This window comes from Notamacropus eugenii, chromosome 1 (assembly GCF_028372415.1).
Source record: "Notamacropus eugenii isolate mMacEug1 chromosome 1, mMacEug1.pri_v2, whole genome shotgun sequence".
NCBI lineage: Eukaryota > Metazoa > Chordata > Mammalia > Diprotodontia > Macropodidae > Notamacropus > Notamacropus eugenii.
In genome coordinates, this window is record NC_092872.1 from 217,055,257 (window position 1) to 217,081,975 (window position 26,719).

Here is a 26,719-nt window from a genome sequence, read left to right on the forward strand (position 1 = left end):
CTTTTGCAAAACTACACAAATTTGGCCTGTATTGAATTGCTTGCCTTCCAAAGGGAAGGGGTGGGGAGGGAGGGAGGAAAAGAAGTTGGAACTCAAAGTTTTAGGAACAACTGTCAAGTACTGTTCTTGCCACTAGGAAATAAGAAATACAGGTAAAGGGGTATAGAAAGTTATTTGACCCTACAGGACAGAGGAGAGGATGGAGACAAGGGCAGAGAGGGATGATAGAGGAGAGAGCAGATTGGTGATGGGGGCAATTGGAATGCTCAGTGTTAGTGTTTTGGGGTGGGGGGAGGGGACAAGGGGGGAGAAAATTTGGAACCCAAAATTTTGTGAAAATGAATGTTAAAAGTTAAATAAATAAATTTTAAAAAAAGAAAAGAAACAATTCTTAGATGTGATTCCTTTATTTCTCTACAAAGAGGACTATCACCAAATTTGAAAACAATTACCAGGTCATGAAGGACAATCTGCAAGCTTTCAAGAACTTCTTAAGATTGGGAATGAATGCTTAAATTGAGCACACAGCTTCCCTTTGATGCAGCTCTTTGCTGCTGCCAAGGCAGAGTGGCCAAGTATTAGGCAGTGGTGACTCCATTGTTTCTTGGTCTGGTTCACCTCTCTGGCAGGAGTTGTCCCAACACTGCTCCTCACCTAAAGCAGGTAGAAGTGTTTTCTCAACATCAAACACCAAAGTGATCATTTACATAGAAATTAACTGTGCTGGTAATTTATGGGAATAAAGCAATGAAGCTGTGGGCACAGGACATCTTTATCTAGGAAGAAGAGATAATTTATAAACTGGGGGGATATTGAGAAGTCCAGTTGTGAGTGGGGTGATGTCAAGTTCCTTTGGATCAACCAAGGGCTTCAAGGTGAAGTTCTGCAGGATAGTGGTCAGGAAGAGAAACACTTCCATCCGAGCCAGGCCCTCTCCAAGACAGAGACGTTTTCCTAAAAGGAACCAAAGAGTTTGCTTGGTGATAGCCATTTAATTAGCTTCTACATCAAGAGAGACTTACACACATTGATGAAGGAGATGAGAGAAGAGTTATCTTAAGTTGGGTTCTCCCAGATGGTCAGTGGAAGTGGCAGTGTCTTATACTAGAGAGGCCAAACATATCTGGTGGTCCCATTGTCAGATGAGCAGGGAAGGAAATGGGTGCTAATCCAGGGGCCTGACAAGCTCCTGAGAAGGGTTTCAAGTGTCATCATCAGAGATGTAACATAAACATGCAAAATTTTCAAGATTTGAATTGAAAATCTGGTGAATGTTGTGACAGAATAAGCAAACGTTAGAAAAAAGCTTTTGAGGGAAAAGGAGTCAGATAGGAGCTAGCTGGGCAAATCCCTTTGTGATCTAGAGAGACAGGTCATGTACGTGGGGAAGGGATGGGAGGGTGGGTTGGGAGCTGCTGGAGTGGTCCTGTGATTTCATGATCCCTTCACAGACACAGGTAAGCAAATCCTCCCTTACTGAGAGCCTTACAAAATTTCTTAGGGACCTGAAAAATCAAGTGACTTTCTCCACAGATGCAGACACAAAGTGACTATATTTCTGAGGCAGAACTTTATGCCAGAGCTGTCTGATGCCAAGGACAGGCTGCTGTTCGCTATGCCTCACATTGCCTCTCTTCTGTGAATATGAGTGTTAAGAATCATTTAAGGTCATTTAAAAACAAAAACCTGACCTTCATGTAGGAATTAAAGTTCCAAAATAGTGGACAGTGTTAGCCTCACGATAACCTTGTGAAGTAGGTACCAAAGAAATTATCATCCACACATTGTAGGTTTGGAAACTCAGGCTCAGATAGATTAAAAGATTGCACATAGCTACATATTTAACATATTTATAAAACTGGATTAAAATCCCAGTTTCACATCCATTTCAAATTCAGCATTCATAAAAATAAATCAAGAAGCTGTAAACTCCTGTACCTACCTTTGAAGGTTATACACCCAACAATATCTTACAATTTTGTTAACGAATGGAAGAAACTAATAATGATGACAATAATTCCCTTTATGTAGCACTCTAATGGTTCCCAAATGCTTTTCCCATAACAACTATAAGATGAAGGTACTACTATCCTTAAGTTACATCTGAGGAAACTGAGGCTGAGGGATTAAGTGATTTGGCCCTTAGTTATATCTTTAGAAGGGTCAGAGTGGAAATTCAAACCATCATCCCCTGAGCCTGCTTTCCACTGACCCATGTTGTATTCAAACTGTCTGGATATTTCAGTGTTTCCAACAATGAGATCAAACACCTTTGGGTTTGGAGTTTGATTACCAATGGCCGAATCATGGTGCAGTCAATGAAACTGACAAGTGGACAGAAGCGCGCATTATTTTTACCCAAAGAGAAAGGTGTAAAGTAGTCACTCTTCCGAAAGTTGCCAGACTTGTCCAAGAAGTTCTCTGGGTCAAACTGGTATGGGTTGGGAAATGCTTTTTTATCACGCAAGACAGAGTGGAGGGAAGGGAATATAATTGTACCCTGGAATCAAAAAATTAGGGTTTTAGCTGGGATATTGTCATGTTCATACATGTATTACAAAATTTCTAACATAAATAGTTCGTGGCATATGCATTTAATGCACATAAATTCTGAGTAACTCTCAACCACTTTTTAAAGAGTAAATGGCTTCAAAAAGACTTTTCATTGAACCGTGCTCTATCTGGTGATATCTCAGTTATTCTTCTAAAAGTGACTTTGATAGAACATTTAGTAGCGGATAGTGTAAATATAGCATTGTTGTATGAGATGCACAGAAAATGGAGAAAATTTCTTACATATTTTAGATGCTTTTTGACACTCTGATTTTAGTATTAGGATACTAGTTTATCCCAAGAGTCATGATTTTTAATATAAAATATGTTAACATTCAACTAATATTTTTAAGTTCACTGAATGTTACTTAATGTTTCATATTCTTCAGACATGAAATAGTCATCATTCAATAGATTGTGTTGTCAGTTCCTTTGTGATAAATCTAAAGCTTAGAGAGTTTATTCCTGAGTCACTCTATAGCTCACCTCATTGTTCCCTATCCATGGGAGTTGGTGGCAGGTTTTCTAGTCCCCTTCTCTCCTCCTACCATAGGAAAACCACAAATCTCAGCTCCATTCTCACTGACATGATTTACTTTAGCTCCACACAGATATATGCAGGTTATGAGAGCTATATTGGAAGCTAGAGACCATCTATATAACCATTCTTCCCATAGATGATGTCAAGGCCCAGAGGGATGATATGACATTCTCAGTTACAGTGCTACTAGGTGTCAAAGCCAGAAGTAGGGCCCAGATCTCCTTACTCTTAAACAGAGGGGGCAGGAGCAATATAACATAGCGTTTCTTCTATCAGTGAAGAGAATAAAAGGACCTGGCATTTCACCAATACAGGGAATCAGAGCTGGGATTGTTGAGGAAGTGCCCTCTGCCAATCTAGATACCTACTTGACAATATGGATTCTTAGATGTCTGGGCCCCTGAGAGGTAAGGTGCTTGCCCAGTATGTGTTAACATGGCCAGCATGTTAGAAGCAGACCCAGAACATGGCTATCCCTGCCTCTAGAGGCCAGTTCTCTGTTTTCTATGAGACAGGTCCTTCTGTAAGCACCTCTATATGACAGAGTAAACAAGTAGAGCTGATACACTGTGCCCACTGCCAACAGGGTGTTTTTAGGCCTTGTGAAAATCACAATGGAAATAAAGACATCTGACCTTGGGAATCACATAGTTTCTGAAGTGGATGTCCTGGGGTGCTGATCGAGGAAGACTGAAGGGGACAAGATCAATATATCTCTGTATCTCATGCACAACAGCATCCACATAGGGCATCTTGACTCTGTCCTGCATGGAGGGCCTCCTGCTTGAGCCAACCACTCGGTCAATTTCTTCATGAACCTTGGCTATGTGGAGATGAACGACAATGAATAACTCAGAGGGTTGCAAAGTCTAATGAGTATGTTTATTAATTAATCAGTTAACAGCCTTTATTAAGTGCCAACTGTGTGCCAGGCATTGATTGAAATGGTGGTAGTACAAAGAAATGAAGAAAATAGTTTATACTCTGATAGTTTGTTCTCAATCTAACTAAGAAGACAAAATGCCAACAACCATGTACTAACAAGATGTAGCAGGTCTGAAAAGACTCAAGGCCGTCCAAAGTTTTATTAGGCTTTCCAAGTCATCCAGAGGATTTATATTTGACCATGGAGGTAAAACCAGAGTCACTTGTCTTTACTGAGTTGGGATGCTGTAACCTGTGCTTTAGGAAGACTAACTTGGTAGCTGATGGGAGGGTGGGCTGGAGTAGGGAGAGTTTTGAGGCAGGGACACCCATGACAGGTTCTTACAATAGCCCAGGAATGAGATGGTGGGCATCTTTTGAGGTAGAAGAGCAGGGCTGAGATGTGAGCGATTGTTAGGAATGGGCGTAGCAGGCCCTGAAGTGGTGTTCATAAAAAATAACACCTGTAACAACTACTATCCATCATGTAGTGCTTACACTGTGCTGAACGCTTTCAGTGATTATCTCATTCGATCCTGCCAACAGCCCTGCAGGGTAGGTGCAATTATTATCTCCATTTCACAGATGAGGAAACTGAAGCAAAGAGAGCTTCTGTGACTTGCCCAAGGTCATATAGCTAGTAATTACCCAAGGCCAGATTGAAACTCAGGAGTTCCTCAGAACAGGCTGACACTCTCTTCACTGAACAAACTACCTGGTGTTATGTCAAAGGACAGTCTAATTTAATCTCCCCAGGGAGAGGCACTATACCTCACTGCACCTTAGCATCTCCCCCAAGCCTAGAACAACACTGTATCCTACACACACTGACCTCCTTATTGAGCGATAAGGAGTGTGTATGTGTGTTTGTCCTTTGTTGACAAAGAAGACCATGCCATCAGAGAAATGATGACATGACTTGCACTTGACTTTGTTTTGAGTGAGCTAGGGCAGTGCAGACCACCAGTATCACTTCTCCTCCAGAGCCATCTGAATCCAGTGACCAGATATTCATGAGGATGACTGGAGATGACCCAGGATGAGGCAATTGGAGTTAAGTGACTTGCCCAAGGTCACTAGGGAGTGTTAAGTGTCTGAGCTGAGATTTGAACTCAGGTCCTTCCTGACTTCTGCACTGCTGCTCCATCCACTGCACTCCTTAGCTGCCCCGCAATAAGGAGTGACATCTCATGCAACCCCAAAGTATAGTTTCTAATGCCTTTATTGGCTTTTTTTTGCAAAGGCCAACTCAAAAGATACATGTGTATGTTTCTGTCTATTTTTATGTGTATACACATGTATATATGCTTGTGAATTTGTGTAAGTATGTATGTGTGTATTTGTCAGGCAAGCACCAGATCTTTTCTCCTAACTTCTATGAAATTGTTTGCAATGTATCAGTAAAGAGGAAATGATCAACACTCATTACAATGAGATGGAATTATTACCTACCCTTCTAAATACTTCTGGGACTAATCTATTGTTCTAGAGTACTATTTTTTAACCTAGGGTACATAAACTTGTGAAAGTATTTTTTAAAAAACACTTTGACAATTTTATTTGACTTGTTTCCTTTGTAATACTTTACGTTTGATTTTATGCATTTGAAAACATTATGGGGAGGAAGAGGCTCTGGCATTCATCAGTTTTCCAAGAGGTCCATAACCCCTCAAAATTGAGCACTCCCTTTTTAAGAGCAAGTGTTCCTTAAGCTTTCTTGCCTATAATGACTAACAAAAACTCAACTCTTCCTTCTCCTTACTATTATTTCGTAGGAAATTAAACCTTGAAAAGTTCTCAGAAATTAACTTATTTTATAAATGAGAATAGTGAGGACAAGAAAAGTTCAGGCTTTATTGCCAAGATAATACAGCTCTTTATTTCCAGAGCAAAGACTCCAGCTGGAATCTCATATGTCTTCGTGTTGATCACCTTCTGTTTTCAGGTGTTTGGGAAAATTTTGTTTGACAAACTGTGGTGCATGATTATAATGGAATATTATTGTGCTATACAAGCAGGGTGATTTCACAAAAACTTTCAAAGACTGACATTAACTGACAAACAGTTATGTAAGTAGAACCAGGAGGACATGGTACACACTAGCAGCAATATTGTGGATGACTTAGCTATTCTCAGCAATACAATGATCCAAGACAATTCCAAAGTCCTAATGATGAAGCATACTATCTGGCTCCAGATGAAGAATTGATATTGACTGAATACAGACTTAAGCATATTATTTTTCACCTTTTTCTTCCATTTTTTCCACTTTATTCTAGTTTTCTTGTATAAAATTATTAATATGGAAATATTTTATATAACTGCATATGGATAATCTATATCTGATTGCTGATCATGTCATGGTGAGGGGGGAAATAAGGGAAGGAGGAAGGCAACTCAAAACTTGAAATAAAAATGTTGAAGGCGTTTTTTAAAAACCAGTGACTCAAAGCTGTTGCTGAATTTGATTCAGTTACTTTCACTTCTGACAGGCCAGCTGAAATCATCATCCTCATCATCACCATGACTAACAGTAATGATAATGGTGACTGAATTCTTCATCATGGGTTGTACTCCGTTCATCAATGATGGAAATAAATATTCTAGTATTTGGTTAATAATGAATTGTTAATTTAATTTCTATCTTTTTTTCTTCCTATTTTTGTCAAGTCACCACTCCTGAAAAGGCTGGGCAGTCTCTGAAAGTCATGACTCAGTGATGTGATCATTCCTTAACTGCCCCTTAACTAGTTTGGTCTGGGTACCACCCAAAGGGGACCCTATCTACTGTTTGTTCTATAACTAGAACTCAGTTTTTGAGCTAGACCCACTCACAGGGAGAACGAGCTTTGTCATTAAAGTTTGAGGTGACCTAGTCTACAAAGGAAAGAATAAGTCAGTGAAAACCTGATTGAGATGGCTTCTGTTTTTTTAATTAAGATTTCTAGCAACTTGAATCTCTTAGGAGTTCAAGAGGGGCATAATCAGTCACATCTGAGGGTCAGCACACTGCCTTCTCCCCTCCCAAAGGTTGGGAGGAGGTGACAACTTTTGGGACAGTTAGGTGGTAAAGTGGATAAGAGTGCTGGGCCTGGAGTCTGGAAGACCCCTCTTCCTGAGTTCCAATCTGGCTTTTACTAGCTGTGTGACTCTGGGCAAGTCACTTATCCTCAGTTTCCCTTATCTGAAAAATGAGGTGGAAAAAGAAATGGCAAACCAATCCAGTATCACTGCCAAGAACACCTCAAATGGGATCAAGAATAGTTAGGCAGGACTGGGAATAAAAAACTCACAACTAAACAACAATAAAGAGATCCCTTAGCCAACCTCCTCACATTTAAAGGTCCACCAAGTGGGATTGCCAGGGGAGGTCACAGTGATGTACTGTCAGATCTATCAGAAAAAGACACACCAAGGTATAAAAGACCCCACTGCTCTCCCTCAGGCTCTTTGGCAGGAATGGAGGCATGCCATTGATCTGTCCTTTATTAATAGATCACATGACCCTACTAATAAATGATATTATGCTCAGAGAAATGGCCTTATTTTACTTACTGGTGAAATTTCCCCTAAGAGAATAAGCATGGGTCAAACAGCTGCTCTCCTTAAGTTTTTGTACCAGGTGGAGTACTGCTGCTCACAGGAACCAGTCAGGACCAAGGCCAGGGCTTAATATATTCTCTCTCTTCCACATTAATGTCTTCTTAATTGTGTGGGTTAAGTGAATGGTTCCTCTTACCTTGTATCTCTGGGTATTTCATGAGCAGTAAAAGCCCATATCTCACAGTGCTGGATGTTGTTTCTGTACCAGCAGCAAATAAATGAGATCCAGTGGCCAGCAATTCTTCATAGCTGAATTCTGACTGTGGATTCATTTTCTCCTGAAGACATTATTAAATGTATCAAAGAAGAAGTAGACATGTGAAGTCCCAAAGATCTCTGATTTGGGGTCTCGTTGCATGTAATATAGCTCAATGAGGTTTTTATGAACATATATAGATGATAGAGTAAAAAGATATAACGACTTAGACTACAGAAGAACTGATGGCTGTGTGGGGGAAATGGGTTGAATCTATATGTAGGGAACTTAAAGGAACCATATTCTCTCCCTTTCCCATATTTAAAAGCAATCTTGGAGGACAAAAAAATGGAGGTTGCAGATTGTGAAAATAAGGATATATTCTCAGTCTATATTTTGTTGTGATTCTATCTCAAAGGAAGGCCTCCATTGTCTTAGACCTTGATCCTACCTTAGGAAGCTCGGTGGCACAGTGGATCGATTGCCAGATGTGGAATCAGGAAGACTCCTCTTGCTGAATTCAAATCTGGCCTCAGATATTCACTAGCTGTGTTACCCTGGGCAAGTGACTTAATCCTATTTCCCTCAGTTCCTAATCTGTCAAATAATGTGGAGGAGGGGATGGGAAACCACTCCAATATATTTGCCAAGAAAAATCCAAATGGAGTCAAGAAGAGTTGGGCATAACTGAAAAGTGACTCACCAACAACATAATCTATTTTGATTCTATGTCAAAGGGAGGCTTCCATTGTTTTAGACTTTGGTCCCACCTAGACATTCCAAGTAAATAAAATTAAGTAGACCTGTGGTCACATCTAGACATTCTGAGGTTATAGGGACCTTGTGTCCTACCATGATAGTCTGATGAGATTAACTAGACTAGACATTCTGAGATTATACAGGCAATATTTGTATACATATATATTCACTTATATTGTATATAAACATCCGTGTCCTTACCTATCTACCCTTAATTATTATCTATAGCTTTTTTCTCAATGTCAGTCTGCTGATTGTCATTTCTCTTCATTTAATCTGCAGAAGACCTAGCCTGCAAACCTTACAGATAATTGAAAAAAACAGTAGGAACAGGATTTTATATGTGATCCATCACCACTAAGTAGAGAAGTATGATGAGGTAATTTAACCTCCTTGCTATCTTTCACAATGTCAGAGTGAATTGTTGTCATCCTCTGGCCTTTGAATAAATGTGTGGAAGATTGTGTTCTACCCTTACCCCATTAAGTTCCCTGTCTACAAGACCAGCAGATGAATGAATGATTCCCAAATCGATCACACAAATTGAGGGGACCTTTACCCCTTGTAAATGGGGGGGGGGGATACTCTTGACTCAGTAGGAACTACAAGGATAAGAAGAAGCACTGGTGCTTTTATTGAAGGGTATGAGACTCTTTCTCATTCCCAAACTGCCTTTTTTCCAATATCAAGAGGCACAGGTTCACCCTGGGGAAGGAACCTAAAGAATCATTTTGATTGGAAGTTCTGCGACCTAACTTAACAGCAAGTATCAGACAGGATTTCTGAATCTTGCTTTGGACTTTGCTCAGTGTCTCTTCTCTCCAGCTGCAGACAAGAACAGTTGCCTCAGGAACTATCTCTGTCCTTTCTTTTCCCTCCAGAGGTCCACAACAGATTGGTCTTTGTCTCACACTCTCCCAGGTGTCCACAAGAGAAGAGAACCATGACTTTGTTTGTTGCCTTGGTTATGCTCCAATCTGAAGTTGGGCTGAGTAATGGAAGCCTGACTCTTCTCTCTAGAAGTTGAAAAATTCTCATGATCTCATGTCTGCATTGGACCCGTTGGGACTTGTACAGGTAATGACTGTGATCTACTTTATAGTATGACAAGTGGATCAATTCTCTTGGAGGAGAGCCCACAAAAAAATTAAATATCTAAATCCAGAGCCTTTTCTCAGTCCTTGTTGCATTTAAGCAAAAAAATTTTACCTCTACAATCTCATTTTATTTTCATAAGAACTCCAGTAATTAGATATTATCTCCATTTTTTTAATGAAAGGAACCGGGCCTCAGAGACGTTAGGTGTCTTGCCCAGGGTAACCTAGGAAGCATATGTGTGTGTATATCTATGTATTTGTGTATACATGTATTTATGTAGACATTTTTATGTGTCTATAATTATAGGTATCTATCTATCTATATCCATAAGCATATGTATACCGATCTACCTATATATAGATATATATATGAAATAGAATTTGAAATCAAGTCTTCCTAACTCCAACTCTACCACTCTACAATAATACCTAGTTGCCTTGTGCTATGGAATGATCTGACCCAACCATGCCCTCTCCTTGGCCCATCCTAACTTATCTAGCAGACTCTCCTGGGGCACCAGGGACTCACTCTCTTACCCTGTTGGTCTGTTCCAAGAGCCTGTCCCCTTCCCTTAAAGGACCCCAATGAAAACCATGGTTTTACAACTCAAGTTTAATCTACAGGAAAACTTCATGCACCAGGATTACCATTTCCAACTCTAGGCAAACATAGGCCCCTTACTTCTACTCTACCTGTTGCATTTTGATGAGGTAACAGTCAATATAATCCTGAGGGTTGTTTGGATCCAGGGATGCTTCATGTGTCTTCACTTGATCCATTATAAAACTCCTCAAATAGAGACCATTTTTATGAATGGTCCTATGACTTCCAGGAAGATGCTTTATGAGTGAGGGGTAAATATTGTAGAGCTAAAAAGACAGAAAACCCCAACCCATATCCCCCTAAAAGAATTAATAAAGACAAAACAATGTTTACCATTAGTTGTTTCCTATTCTGGCAGAAGTTTTTTATTTCAGGCTAGAGGTGGAGAATCTCCCTTATACCTGTCTGAAGTCAAGCACCTGAATATGTATCCTCAGTCACCATCTAAGAAAATGACCCTTGTGGACAATCTGAAGGTGTCCTGCAGGAATACCCCATGCCAAGAGAGGGAGGCTGTTCAGCACTCACCAGAGAGAATTGGTGGATGGACCATCCGGTCTCTTAAAATTTTGGGATGCAGAGATCCTGTGGCTCTCTCCTCAACTACACACCTTGATCCACCTTCCCTTTTGGGGTTTTGGGATTGCCTCCATCTGAAATGGTGCTCTATTCATAGGATGATAAAAATAGGGCTGGAAGGGACCCTAGAGGTCATTGGAAACCAAGTGTATGTGACTGATCCCAAGTTTAGTTCACTTTATAGAGCACCCTAGTGAGCTCTGCGTATTAAATGGGAGGAAACAGAGAACACTCTTGCATGGAGTGAAGGAAGCTCATTTACTCTCTCCACTTTTAGGCACTCTCTCTTCTTCTCCATAATGGCATGGCTTATTCGAGATTTGGCTGTGACTGCACTTCTCAGGGAGCTGATGTCTCCCCCAGCCCACAGTTCAAACAGGAATCCAGTGACTAGTTACATCAACACAAGGTAACCCTGAACTTACCTGGATCCATGGTGAGCTCACAAGCCTAAAATTTTCATTTAGTATTTCCATCAGATGCAGAAATTTATCGTCATCATACCTGAAGCGTTGGTTAAAGAGAATAGAGGAGATCACATTGCAGGGAGCACAGCTGAGAATGAAGGAGGGGTTGAATGCTTGAGCTAAAGTTGGGGAAGCCACCAAAGGAAAAATAACGTTAATGCCATGGTTCCCAGTCATCCAGCACTAAGAGGGCAGGGACCCGACTTCTCTCCACCTCACACTTGAATATTGACTGCAGATTTCTTAAGAATGGCCAAAAGAGGGGTGGGGAACCCTGTGGACCTCTAGGTCCTCAAGTGCAGCCCTTTGACTGAATCCAAACTTCACAAAACAAATCCCCTTAAGAACAGGATTTGTTCTGTGAAATTTGGACAGAGTCAAAAGACCACACCTGAGGAACTAGAAGGCCACACATGTGGCCTTGGGAATGCACGTTCCCCACTCCTGACCTAATATTTTCCCCTGGAGAGTTTCCTTTAGTCCTAATTCTGAAATTGGTGTTAAATAATTGTATTCCTGATATATTGCAAATTGGTATTCCTGATATAGAACATTCCATTACTTATATCTCCAACCTCATTGTGCCTGTGTACAGGCTAGCCTCCAGGTATGGAATTTCCTTCCTCCTTTCCTCTGTCTCTTGTAATCTCAAACTCCCTTCAAGAGTCAAATCTGGTGGCACCTTCTACACAAATGATTTTCTAATTGTACCACCTGTCAACGTCTCACTCTCATCCTGAAATGACCTTGTATTACCTTATTACACACACATATAAAAAAAGAAAGAAAGAAATGTGTGTGTATAAAACATGAGTAGTTCCTTACATGTACTATTTACTTAATTCTCTATATGTCCTATTGTCCCAGTATATGGTAAGCCCTTTGAGGGTAGGGTTGTCCTGAGCTGGGCTCCTGGGCCATCAACATCTACCTTGCATTGCCTTGTACTACTTCATTACAAAATACTTGTTGAAGAGAATCATTACAGGGATTTCTCATGCCAGTCAGTGGGGTCAGGCAGACAATGAGATCCTCCCACCTCAGAGAAGCTTTGAAAATGAGGCTGGTGGAGTGGGCAGGCACCATATTCCCTGGAGATGAACAGTCCAAACTAACCCTTTGGCTTTTGGAGCTCCTCCACCAGATGCTGGGCTTCCTCCTGGACTCTTTCCTCAATGGTTCTCTTCCCCATCCCAAAGTTCCTGAAGGTCATGAGAGAGAAACGTCGGATCTGCTTCCACTTTTCACCATTGGTTGACACGACACCTGGGGAAAAAATCAGCAGAGAAGGCAGGATGAGAAGCTTGAGGGGGGGCAAAATCCAGGTGTTTGGAGAGTTTTTGTGGATGAGAGAGACTGGGAGTATATGACAAGTGGAAGGGAATCTGTGATAGGTAGGTGATTGTCTCCTGGTGCAGCAAGATAGTGTAGCAGGTAAAAATGCTAGAATGGAGGTAGGTAGACCTGAATTCAAATCCTGCCTCAGATACTTCCTAGTTATCTGACTTTGGGCAAATCATTTAACCTCTCAAACCCTCAGGGTCCTCATTCACAAAGGAAGGGCAATAACACTCATAAGCTACTCCTCAGTGCTGTGGAAGGACTCAAATGCAATAATGTACACAGAATTCTTTGAAGTGTTAATATCAGTTGTTTTCCCTACTGTCGTTTATGATGATGATGATGATGGCAGTCAGGACAACGGATATAGGGACAAAACTTTCCACTGTGTGATCTCATGGTTAGCCTGGAATCAGAGCACCAACAGAATTCTGTTACTAAAATGCCTGCTGGGATCTGTGTCCATGGGGGTCATGGACTTCAAGAGGCCATGCAATGTCATGAAAAGAGAGCTAAACGGGGAACAAGAAACAAATGAGGTTTCAATCATGTCTTTGCCTCTTACTAGATATACGACAATAGGCTAATGTCTGTGATCTTCCTTACTGGCTGGCAAACTAGGAATTGGGGCAGTTTAGTGGAGTCACATCTACCCTTCCCCCATTGGAGAAGCTTTCACCATTGACCCCTGTCCTTCAGGTCAGCCGTTCCCATGAATCTGGAGGACAAAGGCCCAAGAGTAGAGATGCTATAGATGGAAATGATGTGAGATGTGGGCTGTCAGGAACATTTGAAGGGTGGCATCTCAATAAGAAGAGGAAAGGACAAAGGGGTTTCTCGCCACAGATGTCCTGACCTTCAGTATACTATTCCATTCTACTAGTGACTAAAAAAAAAACTACAGTAAAATGTAATTTATCTCCATAATGACTAGCAGCCTTAAACCAGAGATGCTGCCATCAGTGAAACTGAGTGGATAACTTGAGTTCCCAAAAGCAGGAGTAGCTCCTGAATATTCTAGATGTGAATGGAAAAGTCCTGAGCATATTTGCCAAATGCAGCATTTGGGATGACTCCTTCCCCTGGTGGTACAAGTGAGTCTAGGCATTTGAACTATGTCTACAAACTAAGGGTTTGAGGACATGCCTATAGACTGACTGTGAGTAGAGTGATTCTGGAAGAAGCTTTGAGTGTGGGGTAACTGTTTATTGGTTTGTTTGTTTTCTAAACATATTTTGATTCTTATCATTCTGAATCTTTGGTCATTTCTAAAGACTGTAGAACTCTACATACTTGGGATAAGCCCCATTATGCCATGTCTACATGATTGAGAATCATTAAATGAAGCAAACCAGGGAACATGGCAGAATTTTCCTCTTGGGTAAGATCTGGAACCACAATTCTACTTGGACAAATAGACTCTGGCAACATTTCCCCCAGACTGCACTGAGGTAGGGAAGCCACTGCCACCCATTTATATTGCCTGCTGTCCAGTGTCTCATGAGCCACAGGGCCCCTTCTTCAATCTTTGCTCTTTATGCCTTTTGAGCATCAAAGAGAAAAGGATTGTGGGATTGAGTAGCTTCAGAGGAGTATAGGAACCTGAATACCAGAGGTAATCCAAGTGTCACATGATAGAGGAAGAACTAGAGTTACTTCGAGTGTGGGAGAGTGGAAATTATGAGTTTTTATGGGATAAAATTGCATTCTTATATTTGAAAGAAACCATAGCAAAGACTCTGAAAAGAAAAGGATCAATCCCATCCATGTGGGTGCAAATGACATGGATAAGAAACTCATAACCTAGCCCTGCCCAGTAAGATCTCAGTGTACCTTCTGCTGGCTAGAACAGGTACTGCACTCCAACTGTCAATTGACCTCAGGGCCAGTGGAATGGACCTTCAAATTTCTTTAGAATAAAGTGCTGAGGTGGAATGTCAACTCAGAACCTCTGATGACTGACCCATTGAAGAAACGATGTCTTACTGCAGTACACTGATCACCAAAGGTTCTGAGCTCAGGTTACACCTAAATTCTTCTCCCAGAACCCAGAGCAAGTGTTCTTGAAATTCAGATTCCTATAATCCTTCTCACTATAGAATGGGCATAGATGGAGGCTAGAGGGAGAGAGACAGGCATTTCCTTGTCTTGGGTGGAGCACAGAACTTTTGGGCTGCTTCCTTGAATCCTCTTCTGCTCCGTTGTTCTTTTTGTGTGTGCGTGTGTATATATCACGTTACAAAGAATTTGAAGAATTGATGTCCTCCTCAAACATGTGACTGTAGACAATTGACTTAGCTCTCTAATTTCTCATGATTCCTCTCACCATTTCTGACCATTTGTTCCTCCATATAAAACACATTGCGTTATCCAGTTCTATGTACTTGTCCATGGGATTTTGATTGCTATTGTATCAGATCTACAAATAAATGGGGCAGCTAAGTGCCCCCGTGGAGAGAATGCCAGGGCTGGAGTCAGGAAGACCTGAGTTCATAACAGGCCTCAAACACTTACTAGCTGTGTGATCGTGGGCAAGTCACTTAACCCTGTTTGCCTCAGTTTCCCCATCTGTAAAATGAGCTGGAAAAGGACATGGCAAACTGCTCCAGTATCTTTGCTAAGAAAACCCCAAAGTGGTCATGAAGAGTCAGACACAAATGAAAATAACAGAACAACAATCTTGCTATCATCCTTATATGAGTTAGCTAGATCACATCCTGTGCATCTCTGTCCAGTTGTGCAATTATTCCTTCATTTCTATTAAAATTATTTCATACTTGTATTTCTATAATTCCTGTAGTTGTCTTAGTGGGTTACCCCGAAAAATGTGGTACATTCTGTCATTATTAAAAATGATGTTTCATTTTGGGGGGTAGATATGTCTTCTATTTTGTTGTTTTGCCAAACTCACTTCTTGCCTCAGCTAGTTAGATCAGTACATGACAGGCTTTAGTTGGAGACAGGAAGGTCTGAGTTAATGTTCTGCCCCTGATATTTATTTGTTCTGTGGTCCTGGGCAAGTCACCTAGCCTCTATCTGACTCAGTTGCCTTATCTGTAAAATAAGGATAATAATAGCATCCAATTCACAAGGTTGTTGGCAAGGTTAAATGAGATAATATTTTTAAAGCACTTTGCTAATCATCTTCAAGCTCTTTAAATCCTAACTATTGTTATTATATTTGTGAATCACTGAAGTTTTCTGGATACACCACAATATACTAGCTCTGGCAAGGCATGGGTCAACCTCATAATCAAACTGTACATGCCTGGAAAGTACACCACCAAGGGTCATTACAACTAGTAAGTGTCTGAGGCCAGATATGAACGCTGGAAGTTGAGTTTTCCCACATCTGGGACTGGCACTCTATCTACTGCGCCACCCAGGAGCCCATTCTATTTTCATTGCTCTTCTTTTCATTACTTGTTTCTTGTTACTTTTATTGCCCCCTTTGCTTCATCTAGGATATTTAAGCTAGAAGAATTATCCTCATATGACAAATATCCTCATATGATAAGAACAGACCCTTTTCAGAAGAACAAGTTAAAGTTATTAACAAGCATACTGGAAAAATGTTCCAAATCAACACTCACAGGAAAAATGTATATCTAATCATTTCTCATGTTCTACCTACATTGATGATTTTAGCCAAAAAGAGAAAAGGAAGGAATTTGAAAACTGTTGCAGAATCTGTTTAGAGCTTGTTTACGCACTGTTGTTGGAACTGTGAAGCAGTTCATTCATTCTGAATTGGAGTTTGGAATAATACTCTCAGAGTTACTAAATTGTGTATATCCGTGGACCCAGAGGAATTCCTACTGAGCTTTGAACATGAATGTGCATAATCAAAGAAAGAGAGGATGAACATTAATAGTTTTAAATTAGCAACTGATTTTGTTAGAGCAAGTAACTGGAAATAAATCTCATGTCAATTAATTGGAGAATGGCTAAAGAGTAAGCAAGATAATATAATGGAATACTATTGTGCCATAAACCTGATGGATAAGATGGATTCAGAGGAACCTGAGATTTGTATTATCTGATACAGAGTACAGGGAATACAATCAGAACAGTTCATATCCTGACTACAACACTGTAAGGAACAGCAGTTTTGAAGAGAAGAAATCTGATGACTGAAATGATCAATCACAACTCTGTAAGTATGGATTCTACCTCTTGGCAGAGAAGTGAAGAACTGTAGGTAAGGAGTGAGATACACACCCTCAGACACGATCAATGCTATATACATTTGTCTTTCTTGACTCCCTGTTTCACACAAGAAAGGGATTTTAATGGTTGGGGAGGGGTGTGGGGGACAGTGAGAATAGTGAACGTGATGGAAGAAGGATAGGGAGGAAGAAGAGGAAAAGAAGGAGGAAAAGGAGAAGAAAAAGAAGAAGAAGAAGGAGAAGGAGGAGAAAAAAGGGGTAATTTTAGGTAAACTTTAAGGGCTGAATCCTACCATTTCCTTTGGAGATGATCTTAAATATCGGTGGGGCTTCTCTGTGTACAAACTTGTCTCCCTGGTCAATCAGAGCTTCTTTTACTGTTTCATATCCATGCAACACAACGACTCTCTGTGTCCCCATGTATATAGTGGACACAGGGCCATACTTTTCAGCCACCTGAAAAGAGATCCCAAAGTAGTTTTTCAGTCACAATTAAGTCCCTGAAGACTTACCATGGATAGACATTCACAAAGTTTTTATTAAAACTCATCACTGCCACCTGTTTTAGGAAGACCCTCTTCTCTCTCTATGGAGTAGCAGCCAGCTAATAGGCAGAAATGAGCCTGTACATTATTCTCAGAGTATCCTATAATATCAAGCTGTCTTAGTGGCTACACTCTCACCACTTGACTGACAAGGGGAGTCAGGTTCCAATACTGGTAACTTTTCTTTCCAATCTTCTTCTTCTTCTTCTCCTTCTCCTCCTCCTCCTCTTAACTCTTCCTCCAACTCCTCCTTCTCATTTCTATTACCTCTCAGACATGCCTGGGTATCCTTGCTAGACTTTGCAAAAGAAAAGCCTGTATTGAGAACGACTCCTTCCTGCCTCTGGGATTCAATAGTAGCCAACAGGATTCAAGCTCTGCTCTTGTATGCACTGGGGAGGAGGTGACTGACTTCTCATTTTATTTTTTAAGGTCAGTCGACTCATTAATTCATATAATTATATTTAGAGGTGCCTTTCGTTTTGACATTGCCATCGGTTCCAAGCATACCACTTTTCCTCACCCAGTCTGTCATCCCTTGTAACAAAGGAAATCTACCCAACACGTGGAGCATGGCTGACAGTACTTGTTTTGAACCTCTGCCCCCACACTCTTCCAAAGAAAGGAGTGAGATACTTTTCCTCATCTCTTCTCAGGGCCTAGGTTAGTCCTCATAATTACATATCACTGAGGTTCACTTTAATGGCCTTTTATTCCATTAGTAGAGGTGTTCCTATTATTTTTCAGGTCCTGTTATTTCATTCTTTATCAGCTTCTACAAATCTTCCTGCATTCCCTTCAATTCCTTATGTCTGTCCTTTCTTATGGGACAAAAAAATCCTAATAAATTCACAATTTGTTCAGCCATTACCCAGCTGCTGGCCACTGGCTTTGTTTTCAGGTTTATGCTACCATGAAAAAAAATGGTACAACAAATACTTTGGCACATGTAGGTCCTTCCTTTCAGACTTTGACCTCTTTGGGATTTATCTCCAGCAGCAAAGTTTTGAGAGAAAGATTACGAACATTGGGATACTGTTTAGTTTCCGAAGACTAGCTCTGCTCAGGACAGCTGTGAAAATATTAAGAAACCTTTTTTGATGTTGCTAGTTTTGATCTTTTTTTGGAAGTAGGGAGATTTTGAAAACACTCCCCTTACTATCAATCCATCAAGAAGGATCCATAAAGCACCTCCTGTGTGCAAGGCACTGTGGGAGAGACTGAGGAACCAGAGACAAATATAGGAGAGTGTTTGCCTTCCAGGACCTCATGTTGCCATGCTGTTTTGACCATAAAGTTATCCTTATGGTAACCGGAGCCACTGGATTGAGTTTCATTGCATGTACTAGGAGGGCAGCAAGCTCTCCCCGATCCCAGAAAACTTATGGGAATCCTGGCTCTGTAGAATCCTGACAATAGAAAGAACTCTCACCCTGGTGATCTTGTTACTTCATTAATCTTGGCCCCAATTTCCTCTTCTGGAAAAAGAGAGAAATGGACTAAATGTCCATTGCAGCTCGAAATGTTTGATCTACTTCTCACTAGAATATTCCCCATACTCTGTCCTTATGTGCCACAAAGGTAAGTCCCAGCTTCCCAGGATTCCTTCTCTGTATAGTTGGCCTCCTGTGTCTGGAAGGGTCCCTGCCATCACCTCTGCCTCTCACAACCCTTTTGTTCCTTCAAGGTTTAGTTGAAACAATCTTCTAAGGACACGTGTTGTAGGACAGCAGAAAACCCTGGCTTTGAATATGCCTCTTGCTATCTTTGTAACCATGGGAAATTCATTTAACCTTTGGAGGCCTCAGTTTCTGTATTTGTAAAATAAGAATAGTTGACTCCATGGCCTCTTAGATCACTTCTGGCTCAAAGGGTTTGATGCAATGATCACGCATCTTTCTTCACTGTTCTAATAACAAGAATTCACTCTCCACCCAACTGATTTTATCTTTACTTTGTATACGACTTGTAGTTGCTTTTCTCTACAGTGTTTACTTAGTAGAATGTATGGTCTTTGAGGACAGGAGCTCTGATTTTTATCTGTGTATTCCCAATGTTCAGAGGATTACTTGGCATGTAGAAAGCACTTCTATCCCTCCTGAAATGAAATTGAGTTAAAATAATTGCATTTGAGATAATTAACATGATTACTAATCCTCATGGAAGTTACCAGGGATAGCCCACCTGCTACCATTGAACCACTGAACTTACCTTGTCTAAAAATGTAACGATATTCTTGGAACCCATCTGTAGCATGTTCCCAAGGAGGGGAAGAGGAGTTGGGCCAGGAGGGAGCTTTACTTTATGTCCTTTGCTCCATGCTAACTGGAAGAACAAGAAAAAGACAAGAGCCACCAGGGCAAGAGTGGTGAGGCCCCCCAGATCCATGGTGGCCAGAGAACCTAGTGCAATGCCCCGAAGTGCAAAGTGGCACTGACCGGTAATAAAGAAGCAGTGGGACTGATCAGCCAATGGCAAGTCTGGTGTCCTAAAAGAAGTTGGAGTTTGGGTTTGGAGTGGCTTTTGAGCACATGAGTGGGCAAAGATCACATTAAATATTATTTCTCCTGTTAGCTCCTTTCTTATTACTGTGGTTAATCACATTAAATATTATTTCTCCTGTTAGCTCCTTTCTTACTACTGTGGTTAATCACATTAAATATTATTTCTCCTGTTAGCTCCTTTCTTACTACTGTGGTTAATCACATTAAATATTATTTCTCCTGTTAGCTCCTTTCTTACTACTGTGGTTAATCACATTAAATATTATTTCTTCTGTTAGCTCCTTTCTTACTACTGTGGTTAATCTTTATTGAATGAAAATCATTGGCCTCAGAGCAGGCCTGTGTCTGTTCCCTCTTTAGTTGTTATCTTTGATTTTCATTTCCTTCTGTAGGTGAATGACTGTACTACTATAAAGTTGACAGGATGCTTTCTGTGAGTTTAGGTGTGTGGTACGGTGGGGGAAAGATTTGCCATTTCCCAAGAGTACCAAATTGAAGGTTTATTTTTCTTTCTTGTTTTGGAGAATGACTATTTCACTGTTAAGGATGATGACAAAGACAGTCCAGTGTAGCCTTTTGCTCTCTGGAATCTGAAGTGATGGTTTCTTTACATGGTACTAAGAGTATAATATCCAGTGGTCATTGAAGAACTCCTGTAGCTGGAGGGCAAGACTTGCCTCTTAGAGTGTGGTTGGGAGGTAACTTCATTTCTGACAAAAGGGGTGAGGTGAAACTATCTGTCCCTCACCCATGGGAGAAGTGAGGATGTCCCAGAGAAGACACCTAAATTAGGGTAAATATTTGATATTCCTTTGATGTACCTTTAAGAGAGGAGGAAGTCCTAGAAAATGGTATAGGGACATTCTCAGCATCTACCCTGGATCTGGGACAGAATGTACCCAAAAGGACAATGATACACCTTACTAGTGAGGCCCTAACCCAAGGTATGGTGACTTTAGTGAATAACCTTACCTTGCCTGAAGATCTAGTGTTTTCTTGTGGTGCTCCTTTTCATCATCAGCATTTTTGGCTACAAGACGTACCATGACCTGAAACAACCCAAATGGACCAGATGTTTAAGATCCAAGACTCAGCCCAAAGAGTTTAAGGAAAGTTTGGGTTTTCTGCTGTTTTCCTTTCACAACTGGTTACTCCTGCAGGCAATGATTGCACTCCTTACTGTCCTGTGTGTGGTATTTTCGTTTTGTTCTGTTTTTGCTGTTTCTGTTTTTTCTTCCCATGCTGCCTACGTCAGGTTTCTTGCAGTTCTCAGATCAGAGCCATCCAGTAATAGCTGTAAAGTCATTTAAGTAAGAGATAGCCCTTTCAAAGATTCTAGGACATCATCACCAAGGGATGTAGTGTGGTAAGAGTATATATGCAGTCTCCATCACAGGCAGGTTAGACTACGTTTTTCTTCAAAGATATTGAAACTGTCTTTGGAATTTAAGTGGTTTAGAAGTTTATAGGGCAGCTGGGTGGAGCAATGGATAGACTGTTGGAGTTAGGAAAGCCCATCTTCTTGAGTTCTCATCTGGCCTCAGACACTCACTAGCTACGCAATCCTGGGCAAATCAGTGCACCCTGTTTGGCTCAACTTCGTCTTCTGTAAAATGAGCTGGAAAAGGAAATGGCAAATCACTCCAATGTCTTTGCCACAAAAATTCCAAATAGGGTCAGAAAGAATCTGACATGGCTGAAAAACAACTGAAACAATAGCTAACTAGTTTAAAGGTCAGACTGTTGGCAGAACCTTCTGGACACCTGAGTGCAAACCAGCCAACACACAAGGGGCCAGAACTCTCCCCTTAAACTTCAGAACACAGACCAGCTGCATCACCAGCAGATTACAGAAGGTTGCACTTACCTGAGTTCATTATATCCTCAATGAAAATCCTTTCTCTTCTGTGAATACCCTTGTCATGCTGGGAGCTAAGGAAACCTCATTTTTTAACTGTTCTATGGGCCATAAGTGTCTTATTTCATTTGAATTCTGAATGAAAGGTAACTTACTAGCCTGGTCAGGTCTGACCTGTAACCCGTTCTTATTGTACCTGTTTTGTGGAGCCCAGAACCCAGGAGGAATGGGACTCCTAAACAGAGTGGGTATGTATGCACTTCACTGCACCTTTGAAAGTATCGTCTTCCTTGTTACATCCTATCTCAGTTCAAAATAAATTTTAGCCTCTTCAAATTGTACCTGGGGTGCACATACTTTAGACCACATGTAGAGATGTGAAGCATAAAACAGAATGTCAGTGAAGAACTGACAGCAAAGTAGGTGTCCATCCATTGGGGACTGGCTGCACAAGTGGTGGTGTTCATCTACTGTTACGGCACAATAAGCATGATACATATGAACAACTGAAACAACGGTGAGCAGACTTATACGAAATTATGTACAAAGAGAAATATGCAGAAAAAAGATAGTGATAGATACATTGACTACGATTATTTGAAGGAAAATAATCATCAGAAAGAAACCAAATACTGTGCTTCTACTGTCCAAGTTGGCCAACACCTCTGAATGCCTTACCAGATGTTAAGTGATAAGTATTCAGAGTCTGATGAGGAACTTATGAGAGAGGACTGCCAATCATCCAAAATTTACCTATTCTTTCATATTTCGTACCTTAACCTTGCAATAGCCAGAGCATAACGCAAAATAAAACTTCACCAATTGCACAGGTATTTAAGTTGTATTGGATAAGATGACCTATCAGGTACCTTCCTACTCATTTTGTTACACCCCCATTTTAATGTGGATATGTATGTGCTTACAGCAAGATTTGAAATCAGGTGTTCCTGGCTAGAATTAAGAACCTTCACTGAGAAATGCATTATCTACATAGGTTTCTACATCTAGTGATGGAAATTACCTGAGAGGTCATTTGGTCCAACCTGCTCATTTGAATAGGTAAGGGGGGCATTCAGGTGGTGCAGTGGATAGAGCATGGGCCCTGGAGGCAAGAGGATTTGAGTTCAAATCCAGCCTCAAGCACCTACTGACTGTATGACCCTGGGAAAGTCACTTAACCCTAATTGCCTCCAAATAAAAATTAAAGGTAAGAAAATAAAACGGAGGGAACTTCCCTGGTTGGCCTTTGAGCTGACAGCAGAGAAAAGTGATACGCACAAAACCCTCTGGGTAGCTGAGAACCATGAAAGGGACAGGCAGTCACCATGGAAGAGGGGCAAGAGAGATACTTCTTTAAAGTGTCAGTTTCCTTATCTGTAAGAAAGAGCAGATCAGTAATACCTGTACCCATGACAGACCTCAGGGCTTAATGGATAGGCTGCTGGCCCAAATTCCAACCATGATTTTGGCTGTCAGCCTGCTTGCTCTTTCCAGCCAATCACACATGTTTTTGATGACATCCTTTACACCAATCTTAATTTGTCATTTCCTGTTGGTGCTACATTATCACCAAGTCATACCTGCCATATCCTTCTCCTTGACTCTTTGAATGATGTTCCCCTTCTCTTCGTTGAATGAAGAATTGTTCCATGCTAGAAGAACAATTACAACTAACTATAGGGAATTGTTAAGGAGTGAAACCTTCTGTATCCTTTGAAGATATCCTGAAATATCAACAGTGTTTCTTTGCATACAAATTCATCTCCCTGGTCAATCAGAGCTTCTTTACTCCTTGGATATCCATGAAACACAATGACTCTCTGTAGTCCCAGGCTTCCAGTGTGTGCAGGGCTATATTTTTCAGCCAGCTTAAAAAGTGATCTAAATGTTGGTTTCTAGTCATACATAAGCCCATAAGGCATAGCTTGGGCAGACAGTTACAAAGCTGTTTATTAAAACCCATCATTGCCACTTGATTTAGGAACATACTCCTTTGTAGATATGGCATGGCAGCCAACTGATGAGCAGAAATGAGCCTGGACATTACTCTAAAAACCTCCTACAGTAGCAGTTAGCCATCACTTGGGGTGACATGGGGGGAACTGCACTCCAACATTGATAACTTTTTTCGAATTTCCCCAGATTACCACTCTCTCTTCTTATCCCTCTCTCCACTTTCCTTTACATACTAGGAGAGAAATCGGTTCCAGGACTTGAAGGAAGGACTCAACAGACTCGTAATCTAGCTGTGTTTCCACTACATTGCCTCTGTGAAGAAAACAAGAACCATGGTCACTCATAGGGAGAAGTCATGTGCACCTGGCATGGTCAACGACAGGTCCTTCAGGTGAAGGGAGGATTGGAAGGAGGCCTTGCAGAGGTAGGATGTCAATACATTAGAAGGAAGGAAAGATCATCCCAGGAAGTTTTGAAAATAGATTAGAGAGGCTCTGTCTTGGAGGCAAGGAAACTGACAAAGAGGTGATTAGAATGGAAAAGTGAATAAGAACCTCATAAAATTCAGAAAAAAAGTGAAAAGGAGTCATGGAGAGTAGAGACATTTTGAAGTGAGCACTCATCTTGTCAGAGATAAAACTAAAAGTTACATTATTTTTGTACCCAGAATAACGAATCAAACATGTAATTTTCTAAACTGGAGCCTGGACTAGCTTTCATTTCTTAGCTTAACCTTTCTGGGTCTCAGTTTCCTCTTATGTCATCCAATGAGGGTGAGCACAATCCTTTCCAAATCTAATGCTCTGTGACACTGAGTCTATTAAGTAAAAACAAGTAGAAATAGGTACCTTCCTATGTCTCCAAGCTTCTGATGTACGCAAACATTTGGAGACTCAAGAGTGAATGCTAAAACCTTGTCCTCCCTAGCTCTTCCCAGTCATCCCCATGCCCTTAATAGTTAGTTAGACACTGGAAAACATAATCCTATATTGAGAGCCTCTGGTAAAAGTACTCACTGGGATTCAAACTCTATTCTGATCCAGTGGGGAGGAGTTGCCTGACTTCTCATTTTATCTTTTAGCCAAGTACAGTGATTAATGCATTTAATTATATCTATTGGTGCCTTTTGTTTTGACATTCTCCTGCAGGGCTTCTTACATCTACTTGTGACCCTGCATGTGGGTGGCAATTGCTGTGTATGTGCAGTGCAAAGTATGCATGTTTAGTGGTCAGAATAAAGACTGCAGTGAAGTTGCATGATGTTATACAAACATACAAACAGGCATACATGCTTACAGTCTTGTGGAAGTATGAGGCTGTTTGTGTGAAATCACTTCTAAGTTGTGATTCCTTTACTCCTCAAGAAACAACACTGTAACCACATTCCTTTTTCATCATTGTCTTTTTCTGGGCTAACCATCCCCAGTTCCTTCAACAGATCCATTCCATTGTGTGATCTCAAAAAAATTCACTGGTTCCCCACTCTGGACACACTCCTGCTTATTGAGGACTTTCCTCATGTGGGCAGAACCAATGACTGAACACTGTGGTGGTCATGGTTTGATGAATACAATGGGACTCTCACTTCTTCAGTCCTGGACTCCAGGCTTTCCTAGTAAAGCCTAAAAATGAGTTGCCCATTTTAAGGGTAGCTCCAGTATACTGTTGTTTCTTATGGAGCTGACACTGCCCTAAAACCTCTGAGACCTTTGTCAGATAAATTGCTGTCCAGTAATGCCCTCCACCTTTTATCCCTGGGCATTGAATTCTTTTAAACTGAGTTAGAAAATTTTACATTTATTTCTAATCCACTGTGTCTTGCTGGACCCAATCCAGTGTTCTAGCATATCAAGATCGTTTTGAATCCTAACCATCATCTTGTCTCTGCTAGATATCCCTCCCCATTTTCTGTCTTGTGCAAAACTTGTAAGAGTGTCCTCTTGGATTTTATCCAAGTTATTAACAAAAATGTTCACGGTACATGGTAAAGCAGAGCTCCTTAGACACTCCATTAGGTGTCTTTTTCCAAAGTGAGGTAGAACAGTTAACATCTATGTTTTGATTTGAGCCATTCAATGAGCTTTGAATTTGCCAAAGTACATGACTGTGTAGCATGTATCTCTTCAACTTGCTCCCAAGATTCCTCCTAGACTAATATGGTGCTTTGTTGGGAATGAATTCATATATGTATGCATATGTGTATTACTGTGTCAAGAGTGAGCCTACTGTAGCTAGAGACCAAGATGGTGTAGGCAAAAGTATATGCCCCTGGTGCATTCGGGGAAGGTTGGAACTTTATTCTTGCTACATCTTTGAAGTTAATTCCCTTTCAAAAAGTTAATGACTCTTGAGTGATTACATGGAACTGGGGTCAGTCAGTAGCACAAAACATGCACTCAAAAAGCATTAAGTGCTTACTGTGTAGCAGGGATTGTGCACTAACATTAGTGCTGGCAGTAATGGGTGGAGATGTAACCCAGTATGCCAGGGCTTGAGACAAAGGCCATAGAGAAGAAACACCTCACAAATCCTTTAGGGTGCCCTGGAATACTGAAAGACAGATGTAATAGCCTGACTTTGAGATGGTGGGCTACAAAGGATCAATAGATAGATAGATAGATAGATAGGTAGATAGATAGATAGATAGATCGATAGATAGATAGACAGACAGAAAGATACAAATGTATATCTATATGTATATGTGTATAGACATATATTTTATATATACATATACACACATATACATGTATACAGACATATTCAGTCTTCTTGAATTAAGACCCTTTTTGGGTAGAAACAATTCTTGGGGGGGGGGCGGAGCCAAGATGGCAGAGTAGAAAGACAGACATACACTAGCTCTGAACCCACAGCCCATAAAATGCCTGTAAAAAAGAACTCCCAACAAATTCTGGAGCAGCAGAAGCCACAGAACAATGGAGCAGATGGGATTTCTGTTCCAGAGAGCCCAAAAACCTCTCGCAAAAGGTCCTTCATGCTTCGGACCCAGAGCCAAGCCAAGCCCT

The 26,719-nt window shown here is 40.9% G+C and overlaps 1 protein-coding gene across 2 annotated transcripts; it reads right to left on the reverse strand.

Annotated features, from left to right (window-relative positions):
• Positions 1 to 388: 388 nt before the first annotated feature.
• On the reverse strand, positions 389 to 19,810 carry LOC140516232 (cytochrome P450 2C23-like). 2 transcript variants are annotated; one of them, XM_072627282.1, is made up of 9 exons: positions 19,590 to 19,810; positions 17,127 to 17,289; positions 12,440 to 12,589; positions 11,282 to 11,442; positions 10,367 to 10,543; positions 7,758 to 7,899; positions 3,730 to 3,917; positions 2,359 to 2,500; positions 389 to 954 (listed from the first exon to the last, which is right to left on the reverse strand). In XM_072627282.1, the coding sequence occupies exons 1-9, from the start codon at positions 19,764 to 19,766 to the stop codon at positions 773 to 775; spliced, it is 1,482 nt and encodes a 493-aa protein (XP_072483383.1). In that variant the 5' UTR covers positions 19,767 to 19,810; the 3' UTR covers positions 389 to 772. The 2 variants fall into 2 exon arrangements, with proteins under 2 accessions (XP_072483383.1, XP_072483387.1); XM_072627286.1 differs by lacking the exon at positions 2,359 to 2,500 and having other exon boundaries at positions 796 to 954.
• Positions 19,811 to 26,719: the final 6,909 nt, after the last annotated feature.